Source organism: Sardina pilchardus, chromosome 6 (assembly GCF_963854185.1).
Source record: "Sardina pilchardus chromosome 6, fSarPil1.1, whole genome shotgun sequence".
Taxonomy (NCBI): domain Eukaryota; kingdom Metazoa; phylum Chordata; class Actinopteri; order Clupeiformes; family Clupeidae; genus Sardina; species Sardina pilchardus.
The window spans coordinates 10225463-10237962 of record NC_084999.1 but is presented as its reverse complement, the minus strand read 5'-3'; the positions used below and the strand labels follow the sequence as shown (position 1 = coordinate 10237962).

At 50.8% G+C, this 12500-nt stretch overlaps 1 protein-coding gene across 1 annotated transcript in view; it reads left to right on the top strand.

Annotated features, from left to right (window-relative positions):
- Positions 1-12500, top strand: part of LOC134082571 (nuclear factor of activated T-cells, cytoplasmic 1-like) — a 77792-nt gene that overhangs the window by 43245 nt on the left and 22047 nt on the right. The window contains exons 8-9 of the mRNA XM_062538383.1: positions 182-314; positions 9626-10300. Coding sequence (XP_062394367.1) covers positions 182-314; positions 9626-10300 — 808 coding nt within the window. The remainder of the gene's footprint in view (positions 1-181; positions 315-9625; positions 10301-12500) is intronic.

Genomic DNA, 12500 nt, shown 5'->3' with positions numbered 1-12500 from the left:
CTCCTTTAATGTGGAGATCTGTACACACACACACACACACATACATGCACATACTGTACATACATGCACACACACGCACACGCACACACACACACACACACACACACCATGTAAATATCCGGAATTGCACTGTCTCCCTCCTCTAATGTGTGTGTGTGTGTGTGTGTGTGTGTACCCACAGTGCTCGCTGGTGGTGGAGATTCCTCCGTATCGCAACCAGAGAATATCCAGCCCTGTGCCGGTCAACTTCTACGTGTGCAACGGCAAGAGGAAGAGGAGTCAGTACCAGCGCTTCACCTACCTGCCTCCCAACGGTAACCCTGCCCTAGAACCCCTCACGCCAGATCACCTGCCCCACACCTGCCCCACACCTGCCCCACACCTGCCCAACACCTGCCCCACACCTGCCCCACACCTGCCCCACACAACCCCACACCTGCACCCCATCTGCCCAACACCTGCACCTCACCTGCCCCACACCTGCCCCACACCTGCACCTCACCTGCCCCACACAACCCCACACCTGCACCCCATCTGCCCGACGCCTGCACCTCACCTGCACCTCACCTGCCCAACACCTGCACCTCACCTGCACCTCACCTGCCCCACACCTGCCCCACACCTGCACCTCACCTGCCCCACACCTGCCCAACACCTGCCCCACACCTGCCCCACACCTGCCCCACACCTGCCCCTCACCTGCCTCACACAACCCCACACCTGCCCCTCATTTGCACCTCACCTGCCCCACACCTGCCCCACACCTGCACCTCACCTACCCCACACCTGCACCTCACCTACCCCACACCTGCCCCTCACCTGCCTCACACAACCCCACACCTGCCCCTCATTTGCACCTCACCTGCCCCACACCTGCCCCACACCTACCCCACACCTGCCCCACACCTGCCCCACACCTACCCCTCTGTGTCCATAACGTCCCCACTACAACCAGAACAAACACTTGTCTGTTCCTATTGAAGATCTGGTAGTGTACAGTAATTTACTGTTTATTAGCCACTTTGTGCATAAGCCGCAGGACAGTGTTTTATGCCAGTTGAAAAAAGCAAAGCCATATGAATACCATATTAACTGCCCCAGTGTATTAATCTCATAGCTGGAGAAACTCAATGCAAAATCAATGTATAATCCATGGCTAATAGTTGGGAAATTACGTTAAGGCCCTTGCAACACAAAGTTAATTTACTGACATACCCTGCCTATACTTCATGAGAAGACATTGGAAGATGTGCCCACTGCATTTATGTTTAGAGTTTTGTCCAAAGCATCTTAGAATGGCATCAATAAATATGATATTAACATTACAATTTACAGTTTAAAGTAAAGTCATCAATCCTGCATTAAAAAATACCAATAACTGTAATAGACTCGAATCGAATCGAATCGAATTGAACAGCATAATAACAATAGCCATAACATATACTAAAGACTCTTATAGTCGATGTCTACTAAATGAGTGAATGCAGTGTGTCCATATCCATCAGTAATGATGAAAGCAAACAAAAGCATATCCAAGACATGCTTTTAATGTCCAGAGAAGTGTCTTCAGCATCATGCTGCAACAATTATCCGTATTTATCCATATTTGTTCAATACTCAGTCTGTGTCCTGTGACTAAAAGTGTCGGTTGGTTGCTTGGTTGGTCGGCTGGTTTGTTTTCTTTTCTTGCGTTAGCACTAACTCCTTTTCAACGTTAAAACAATGAGTGGAGTCCGTCTGAGTCAGGAGGGCAGGAAGGAGCAGGGCCCAGGGCGAGGCACGTGAGCCATGTTTATTTGGTTGCGCTGCTACAGTATGGGCATTTTTCTGCGCTGAGGTGTGTGTGTGTGTGTTAGTGTGTGTGTGTGTGTGTGTGTGTGTGTGTGTGTGTGTGTGTGTGTTATCCCCCTGATTGACAAGGCCTCAGGGCTTTGTTGATAGTTTGAAGGAGTTGACCTTGCTGCCCCAGCTCTCACATCTCACCTCTCTGTGCCTCTCTCTCTCTCTCTCTTCCCCTCTCTTTCTCTCTCTCTCTCTCTATCTCTTTATCTCTCTCTCTCTCTCTTCCCCTTTCTCTTTCTCTCTCTCTCTCTCTCTCTCTCTCTCTCTCTCTCTCTCTCTCTCTCTCTCTCTCTCTCTCTCTCCCTCTACACTGTTGTCTCACCCTTGTGCGGTTCCTCCCGGTGCGTGTCAGAACCTGATCAGGCCCGGCGGGGTCACATCCCAATCATGAGCCTACTGTACTCAACGCCGAGCCTCCGTTTTTCCAAATAGACGCAGAGGGCAAGAGAGTCAGGCCCTAATGTCAGCACATGAGAGAAGAGGGGAATACACAGCCTCTCTTCTCTCTTCTCTCTCTCTCTCTCTCTCTCTCTCTCTCTCTCTCTCTCTCTCTCTCTCTCTCTCTCTCTCTCTCTCTCTCTCTCTCTCTCTCTCTCTCACTCTTCTCTCTCTCTCTCTCTCCCCCATTTCTCTCCTGTCCTTTGTGAAGTGCTCTTTCCTCTCTCTCCCCCCGAGGCATTTGCAGGTTGATCGGTCATAAAGTGAAAGTTCAGCACAGCTGGCCAGGTCCGGTCGTGACCCCCAGTGCGCCCCATTTACGGTAATGTAGCACCCTGGCCCCCACTGCCCGCCCCTCAGTTCAACTAGCGTTTTATGGCGTCCCAGCGAAGACCAGGCCACTCTGGGGCCTTCAAGGTCATCGCAAGGTCGACACTTTCAAAACGTCTAACTATGATTAGACACGAACGACAGCCTAGCTACTGTTACCTTCGCTAGCCGCCGCCAGCAGAGGTAAGCCGTGACTCACTCGCGTTTGGAGTCCTTGCGGTCAGGAGAACGCACGGGGAACGCTGGGGCAACGTTCCGCTAACCTAAACCGGCGCAAACTCGATTTTTGACACGGAAAACCTAGCCCAGCCCTGGAGGACCTCCGCTGTGTAACAGCAGCGTCTGCTCTTTGTGTGCGCTGTCTGCGCTCGGCTAGCGGCGCGCAGCTGTGTAATGCGGAGCACGCCACAGTCGTCACGTTGTTGCTCATCGCAGGAAATAAATAGCAGTTCCTCTAAAGCCTAGACACATAAACCAGACAAGTCACCGGCCACATATAGCGTGAATCACTGCCGTGCGTGTATTTGTCGTCCCACTCAAAACGCTGTACCTATTCACCGTTATAAATAGACTCCTCTGCTTCTTTTTACTGGACTCTAATTACAGCAGTTATACTGCAAATGAAGGCATCAGAATCTAATTTTACGTTTGGCAGCCGCGGCTGTGTATTGTGTGTTTATGTGGTAGGGTGTGACTAAATGGTTCTGCTCCACCAGTTTATTTATTTCTCCCCAACCGCATACACAGTGTTCGCTGTACAGTTCTCTCAGAAGAGAAAGACCCTCACTGTTGTCTAACCTCTTTGGTTTTGCTTAGTTCAATGACGCTCTCATAGGTGCTGTAGAGGTCCTCTCTGACACATTGTAGCACATTCCCAAAAAGGCCAAGGTGAGCATTCCAAGGTGAGTATTGTCCCTGTTATACCTCTGTTATAACAGGAGAAGCAGACATTCTGAAAAAGAAAAAGACCCTCAATAGGGTGTCATTTTGGCTTCTCCCACCGTTTGCTTTGTCTCTCTTTGTGCGATCATATGTAGAGGTCTTTCGCAAAAACAAAAAAAAAACACCGAGGTGAGCATTTATGGCCTAAGGCAAACACAGGGTATAAAAAGAGCCTGCTATAGGAAATGAAGGCTGTTTTGACATGTGCAACTAGATGTCTGTCACCAAAGCAAACAGGTTTGGGCTAATAATAATACCAGTGATAGCAGTGTGATGGGTGTCGGAAAGAAAGGATGGCCTATCGTAGAGAAAAAAAAGATGTTTGTGGCTATGTGTGTGTGTGTAGAGAGAGAGAGAGAGTGAGAGAGAGAGACGAAGGAAGTATGTGTGTATGAATGAGTGTGTATGTGTGTGAGAGAGGAAGAGAGAGACAGAGTGTGTGTATGTGTGTGTGTGTGTGTGTGTGTGTGTGTGTGTGTGTGTGTGTGCGTGCGTGCGTGTATGTGTGAGAAACAGCGACAGAGCTCTGAGTGAAGGTGTTAGCAAACAGGTTGTGGCGAGGGTAATATGGGTCGGTCCAGCGTGAGGTCTTTGTCAACGCTTCCGGCCCTCAGTGCATGTGAATGAGCCCTGTCGCCTTGCAGCACCACTTCAAGCACTGTTGTGGTTGTTGACACCGCTGGGCCGCATCTCATTCACCCGCCAGCGTTTGCCGGAGGGTTTGAAAAAAAAAAAGAAAGAAAGACACGAGATATATATAAAAAACACACAGCTGAAAATAGCTCTACCGCTTAAAAAGCTGTGGGGACAGAGAGAGAGAGAGAGAGAGAGAGAGAGAAAGAGAGATAGAGAGAGAGGAAGAAAGACAAAATAAACTTGCTCTGGTCTGCTGCAGGTACTGAGAAAAAAAACGTGTTTTCCATTTGTTGACCTTGTGTGCCATAAAAAACAAATTGAACTGTACTGCTTGTTCCGTTTGATAGTACACTCAGCTTCAAGGACTAGCAGTACATGAGTGCATTTAGATGCCTGGGATAGACACTTAGACGACAGTATTGGAAATGAATGGTGAGTGTACTTTAGTAAGATTCTGATCAGAATGTCTGTCTTTTATATTTGGTTTCGGTAAGAGCGTATTAGGAGCAATTGTGGTTTGGGTGAGTTTTTTGCGTGAATCAACAGGAGGATCGGGTTTTGTTCATCGTGTACAGCGTCCGTTCCCCCCGCAAGCTCCCAGTTCCCAGCTAACGTTACTTTTCCGATCGCGCGTCCAGTAACTCTTGCGTGAGTAAAGTCATGACGTGTCATTCCTTATTCTTTTTTTTTCCCTCTCTCCCTCTCTCCTCACTCGTGCAACAAGAAGCATTCCTGCCTTGGCCACATGAAAGACCAAAACGCTTAAAAAGTGTTGGCTCTAATAAGGGCCCGAGCTGAAGTCAGTTCTCGGAATCCCCTTGTTTTTACAAGACGTTTTTGAAGATTTCTCTTCACAATATCGTGTTCTATTAATAACACCGTCGGCGGTTTGACGCTCGATCCTCTCGGCTTGCGGTCGGAGAACCGGTGGCGAGGAACCGTGCCAGACAGAAAACAATGGCGAGCCGTTCACCAGCCAGTTTGTTTGCTCTAGCACCCACCAGGCCTTCTGGTCCCGGTGGCACCGCGGCAGCGTCAGCCAGGGGCTTCAGAGGACCGCGGGCATTCGGCACGAGCCTCACGGGCTTCCCACTCGCCGGCGTGACGTCAGCGTGGCGTGATGTGTGGCTGGCCGCGCGTCTCCGCGAATGTCACCTGACCACGACCCGGCCCATTTTTAGACACTGAACATGTGCCGTATTTGGAGAGCAGTCAAGGCACGCTGAGTTTCTTAGCTGTATCCATATGTCAGTAGCGTGTGTGTGTGAGTGTGTGTCTCGTGTGTGTGTGTGTGTGTGTGTGTGTGTGTGTGTGTGTGTGTGTGTGTGTGTGTGTGTGTGTGTGTCTGTGTGTGTGTGTCTGTGTGTGTGAGTGTGTGTATGTGTGTATGTGTGTATGTGTGTGTGTGTGTGTGTGTGTGTGTGTGTGTTTGTGTGTGTGTCTCTCTCTGTGTTGAGTTGTGTGTTTTGGCCAGTGTCTGACCAGGACGTGGGAGCTGGTCCTCTGTTTGTGGAGACACACACACCTTTGCGTGGGTCCCCTGTGCGTCTCCAGATTGAGCCCAGGCAGGGAGGCTATGAGTGGCCGTCCAGCCCCGCACAAACTTGATTAAGCACCACCTGCACCTCCACGTGTCGCAATGTCTCCATCTTATGCAAACCTGGCTCACAGTCCAGCGCCGTGACATTCAGATTCCTCACCAGCATCTCCCTTGTAATGCAGTGTCTCCATCTTATCCAAACCTGGCTCGCAGCGTAGCCCCCGTGACATTGAGAAGGATGAAAAAGATTGGATTTGATTTGATCTAAATTGTATTTCAAATGTAACACACATACTGTATGCCATTCACTGGCAGAAAAACAGCACAAAAAGCAAAGATGTAGCTATATCCTTGATCATCCCATTTATTGACAGTGCTTTTGCAATTTTAATGAGATCAGATTCCACGTTGCTTGTGTCACGTTTTACAGTCGGCCAAATAAGACACTTTCACAAAGATGAGGCTGTTTTTTTCCTGCGTCATCCTGCCATCCTGCGTCAGTGATGACAAAATGTGTTAATGGTCATTTCTCTGTCATGTCTTTACTCTTTTGGCATTGATCTGTGTTTGCGCTCTGTGTTGGTGACCGACGCGTGATAATGTCCTTTGTCTAAGTGTGTGTGTGCATGAAGCGGCTCTCTCTGGGTCTCTGGGTCTCTGCGCTGCGACTCGACTCCCGCTCTCCGTCCAACAACATGAGGGAGCCATTAAGGAGCGCTAGGCTGAGCGAGAGGGAAGGCAAGAGGGAAGGCAAGAGGGAAGGCAAGAGGGAAGGCGAGAGGGAAGGCAAGAGGGAAGGCGAGAGGGAAGGCAAGAGGGAAGGCAAGAGGGAAGGTGAGAGGGAAGGTGAGAGGGAAGGCGAGAGGGAAGGCAAGAGGGAAGGCAAGAGGGAAGGCGAGTGCAGTTCAGTGCAGCACGGGGCAGGGCGGGCGGTCCTTTATGGAGTAAGTGGAGAAGGCGCCACGCTCGCTGATAGTCCGAACAGAAGGGCCTCGCGAATCCCAACAGCGCCGTCAGCGGCACACACTGCGCTCTCTCCCTCACGCGACAGCCTGCCACCTCCTCCCACACACACAGGCACGCACACACACACACACACACACACACACACACACACACACACACACACACACACACACACACACACACACACACACACACACACACACACAGACTCTCCTCCCAGTATCCCGCCCTCCAGAGAGAAATCTGGCACTCGGTTTATACCCAGATCAAACCTGATTACTTTAATGTGAGCCGACAGACACAGGCCTAGAGGGAGTGCGATGGAGAGAGAGAGAGAGAGAGAGAGAGAGAGAGAGAGAGAGAGAGAATAGGAAAGAGAGGGGGATAGAGAGAGGTGAGTGAAAGGAGGGGAAAAAACATGTGCAAAGCGTAAACTGTCTGTGGGCCATAACCCGCAGGTTGGGGAGGAAATGCGAGCCAGCTGGGGATGGGATTGGTGGGGTGAATCTTCTCTCCGCTGTGCACACAGGCATCCTGGGCCCGAGGAGAGAGGGAGGGAGGGAGGGAGGGAAAGAGAGAGGGAGAGAGAGACTTGGAGAAGTACTGGAGGGTTGCCTGTTGTCACCCAGAGGCCCTCCAAAGAGTGTGTGTGTGTGTGTGTGTGTGTGTGTGTGTGTGTGTGTGTGTGTGTGTGTGTGTGTGTGTGTGTGTGTGTGTGTGTGTTTGTGCGTGTGTCTGTGTGTGTGTGTGTGTGTGTGTGTCTGTGTGTGTGTGTCTGTGTGTGTGTGTCTGTGTGTCTGTGTGTTGTGTCTGTGTTTGTCTGTGTGTGTTTGTGAGGGAAAAATAGGAAAGAAAAACAGAAGATAGAGAGAGGCACTGTACAGTAAACAAGTTGAGATGCAGGACAGGAGACTGGTGCCACTCGAGTAAGTAACCGCTCATCTGAGGACAGCAGTCCTGATGAAACATTGCACTGCCTCTTAAGTGAGGACACAGTGGACATGCAGCCACTTGCACTGCGCTGAGGGCATGCATTTTTTCTACGGTATTCATGCCCTGCAGATAGCATACTTCTCAGACATTTCTCTGACTAATGTGTTCCCTTATTGCACCAATATAAAGTCATTTTTTTATCTCCATATGGACAGAAATGACATCACACTGTTAAGAGCATGCTGGATTTAATGCAAGAGGGGGATTGAGAGATGTATGTTCCCAGTGCAAAGCCAGGCGTAGGTGCAGAAGACTGAGTCAGACAGGTTCTGGGGTGCCGGAGGTCTTAAGGCAGAAAGGCACTGGTGCATTGTGACCCTTGAGAGCAATGAGGTAACTGTTAGCTGTTGACCTTATGTGGACCATACTGAGGTGTCTGCAGGAGGTTCCACCTGGGGGTCCTGGCAACTTTCTAGTCGGGCACCGCTCAGGACGTCCGCTCCACAGGGATTCTCAGCCTCGCTCCCACGCCACGTAAGAGACAGCGGAATGACGCACGGTCCTCTCCCAGTAGACAAGCCTCATCAACACCCACCTTCAGAGTGCTAGTGTGCGTTAAGGCTCAAGAGGTAGAACACACACCGTATGATACAGTCAGATGATCTACGCATACAGTATATATTGATATATTTTACTGTGTATATCAAAGCATGCTGTTAAAGCACTACAGCGAGTGACCTTTTTCCTAAGTCTGTTGTTAGATTTTTGATGTGTCAATTTTTGGACCTAATGTATGAGCTACTCAGATTTGTTTTAGGTACACTTCAGAAGATATTCAGAAGAATGAAATGTGTTGCTGGCTAGATGTTCTCCTTGGTATGGAGTTACAGTGAATTGCTTCAAAAGCACTTGGAGAATCGTTTTTTATTATTTGAATCGAGCTGTCTGCTTGTCTTTTGAGCTCCTCTCGGTGTTGAAGTCTCGTCTCCGTATGTCTTAAAGGCCGAGCCGTGTTTAAGGCTCACGTAAACAGCGCGCCACGTTGAGTCATGTCTGCCCCGTGAAAGCCGATCTTGATGATGCGCAGGAAACCCGATGATCATTGTCAGTCTGGAGTAAATCTAAACTAATCAGTAAATTACAGAAACGTACGCAAAATGGAGGTTGATTTTGACCAAGGCGAGCAGTAAGGGAGCCAGATAAGGTCGTTGCGCCCGCCCCATTAAAGCCACGTTGGTGCTTCTGAAACCACAGGCATAGTGAACCCCTTGAAGGAGCCATAAGCATCCAATCAAAATCGAATCATCCCTCTATTTATCTTTCCCCATCTTTTTTTTTCTTTCTTTACTTCATTCGTTATTTCTTTCATTTTTTTTTACCTCTCCTTCTGCCCCAGCCCTTCTCTCTCTCTCCCACTCTATCTCTCTCTCTCTTTTGCTCCCTCCTTCCATTTCTCTTTTGCTCACTTTTGTCTTGAGTGCAACAATTACTTTGAAAGCGCGGAGCCCTTGGGGTCTAAGGCTCCTGCAGCAGCAGCTCGCTGTTTTAAAATGCTCCTTTATAGGATATCAGAGCTGAGGGAGAATCCAAAGAAAATAGGGCCTGTTCATTATTAGAGCCAGCTGTGGTTCTCCACTCTGATGACTCATCCGAATTTTCTTTCTTTTCCCTTTTTTTTGTCTTTTTTTTCCCCTTTTTTCTTTTTCTTGTTCTTTTCTCTCTTTTTTTTTCACTCAGCTGGGTGGGAGTGCTGCGTAGACCCTGACACAGAGACCCATTCACGGGGCTGCCTTGTTTGTTTGGCTGGTGGCAGAGTCTCCCTGGCCACAGTCCCCTCTCACTAACGCCCGTTATTCACTTCTTACTCACTGGACTTGGCCACGTGGACCTCCAGCACGTTTTTTTATTAAGACCTGCCCTCTGTTTTTCTCTCTTCTTTTCTCTCTCTCTCTCTGTCTCTCCTTTCTTTTTTTTCTTCTCTTTCTTCTTCCCTTCCAGTCCCTATGATTAAGACAGAACCTAGTGACGACTACGAATCCCAGGGGGCACCTGTGATGTCAGTGCACTCCAAGTCCTATTACGGCCAGCAGAGACTGACTCCCATGATGCCGCTGGGTGAGGTGGACGGCGGCTGCCTGGTGAGCGGGTACCCGTCGTGCCCGCAGCGTCACGGCGCCGCGCCCGCCTCGTCGTCCTCGTCCTCGCCGCCCAGCTCCAGCTCCAGCCCCAAGCTGCACGACCTGTCCCCCGTCGTCGTGGCCGTGGCCTACCCCAAGTGCCTTCCCGGCAGCAGCCCCACGCACCACTCGCTGCCCTTGCAGGAGACGGCCGGCGGCGGCGGCGGCCGGGGCGGAGGATCCCTGGGCCTTCCCGCCTCGCCGGACCACCACCCGTCCCTCACCCTGCTCCACTCCACCCAGGGCGGCAGCCCCGGCTACAACCCTCCGCCTCCGCACCCGCTGTACCCCAACAGCAGCCCCTCGTCCTCCCCGGTCTCCCACCCCTCCACCCCGGGCGCGGCCTCCGCGGAGAGCCCCTGCTTCGTCCCGTCCTTCAGCCCCGGCCAGACGCCCTCGGCTGGGGCCCAGAGCCAGGGCAGTCCCGCCGACAGTCCCCCGTCCATCACCGTCAAGCAGGAGCCCCAGGAGCTGGACCAGATGTACCTGGATGATGGTGAGTGGACTGCCGCAAAAAACGAACACACACGCCACACAAGTGCCTGTCTTTGTTGTTCTTGACCCAACAACCAACCTTTTTTTTCCCCTTTTTTTTGCCAAAAAAAGACTGCCAAAGTGCATTCACCGAAGTCCCTTCTTTTTGAAACTTGCATGTAAGAATTTCAAAGAATGCTGCTTTTGACAAACAACCACCAGCATTTGACAAAGTCAAATGTATTCACCTCTTTACTCTTTTCACTTTTCATACTGTAAAACCAAGTGCACGATTGTACAGACACGTTCCATTGTATGAAAGTGCGGCATCTTATGAAACAGGTCATGCTTCACCGACACGGTGGTAGGGGAATTCATCCCATAAAAGGCCCAATGTAGCATTCGCCTTGATCTCTCAAATACCACACCCCGCCTAGGCACTTTTATTGAGCACAGACAAAAAAATAAAATCGTTAAAAAGCCTCGACAGGTAGAGCACTGTTTGCTCTGTTGCTATGAATACTCACCTTTTTTCGCCTGTATATGAGCGCGGTGGGATTTCAAACAATCTGTCAAAACAGCAGAACGTGGTGAGGTCAGGCTCGGAGCGGCCGAGCACAAACAGTGGCACACGCGTGCCGGGCCCAACTGTTGACACAAGGACTAATGAAGGAAGCAAAACAATGGGTAGGGGCTTCCTGCGAGGGACAGGGGTTGATTTCGGTTTTTTCCTCCTCTCGCAACCCCCCCCCCCCTTCCTCCCCTCCTTTCGCTGGTATTTGGTTGGACGGGATGTCGAGAGAGAGAGAGAGAGAGAGAGAGAGAGAGAGAGAGAGCGACAGGGTGAGACAGCGCAATGCAAAAGGCAGGAGGTTCTTTTGTTTTCGCTTGTTTTCCCTGCAGGGGTTCCATGGCGCAGCTGTCGTCATCGGGGAAAGCTCTGGGGTTGAGCGGGTCGATGGGGCGGGGGCGGGGGGGGTCGGGGGGGTGCTCCCCTGAGCCCCCAGTGTAATCACGAGGTTGCCAACGCCCATGGGATCAATGTGTGTGTGTGTGTGTGTGTGTGTGTGTGTTGTTGTGTGTTCACCCCTCACATACTGTACACTCACTCACCCACACACACACACACACACTCGCGCACGCACGCACACACACACACACACACATACACACACGCGCACGCACGCACACACACAAAACCAACTCTTCCTCTCATTGCCACATTCCCCTCATAATTGTTCGTGCCTGCCAGTGAGGAAACTCTCACCCCTCTGGTCATCCTCCTCCAATCACAAACTCCGAAACCGCTGGAGCCAAAATAACTCGGGAGTTTCGAGGGCAATAAAAGTGGGCTATGCATCCTCTGCACTGTGCCAGAAAAGCTCTATGAGGGGGCTACATCCTTCTAGGGGGGTCCGAGAGCAGGTCCCAGCGCAACGGAGGGACGTCACTCACTTCCTGTGCAGCTTTTGTCCGCCCGACACGTAAACAGCGCTCTCGGAGCAGAGGGCTGACAACCCTGTCCGATTCTTTGGAAGCAGGGAGTGGGCGACTGATGTTTGAAGGACTGGGAGCAGAGGTTGCGATGGTGGTGATGGTTGGGTTTGAGGGGGGGTTCCGATTGAGTCAAAAATGCCGCTGTCAGCGAAATTCCCCCATATCGTCAACTCCTACTCAGCTCATACATAACCTACTGACAGAAGCCCGCAGGGATCCGCTTGCCATCAGCACAATAAGAAAACATCACATTCAGGCCAACGCAACATTTGATAGGCCCTCTCAGTTCTCAGAAGCAAAGCTGGTGTGTTTTATGATGTGTCTGCGTCACAGATTATCTCGCTAGATTCGTTCGGTATGTCTGTGACCGAAGCGCATAGAGAATGACCCCGCCGAAGTTCAAACAGGCTGTAATTATTGTAAGGAAATCTAAAGCCGCGTCTAAACACCCCCATCCCGTATATTTATGACTGACTTGAACGTTTTCAGCAACACTGTAAATAAGGATGGTTAACAAGCTCAGGCTCCGTCCCAAGCCTTTAGCCTAGTGGGTGAAACCCAAGCTGCAACACATGCCTCTCCAAAGGTTGTTAAAAGGTCAGTTTACTTTGCCATTCGTCTGAACGTCGTTTACAGTGTGTCTCGAATCCCAGATTTGCTCGATGTGCGGCTATCAGAAACCGCCCAGGTAACCTAGTTTTCGCCGCTGCTCCCGGCCAATCTCC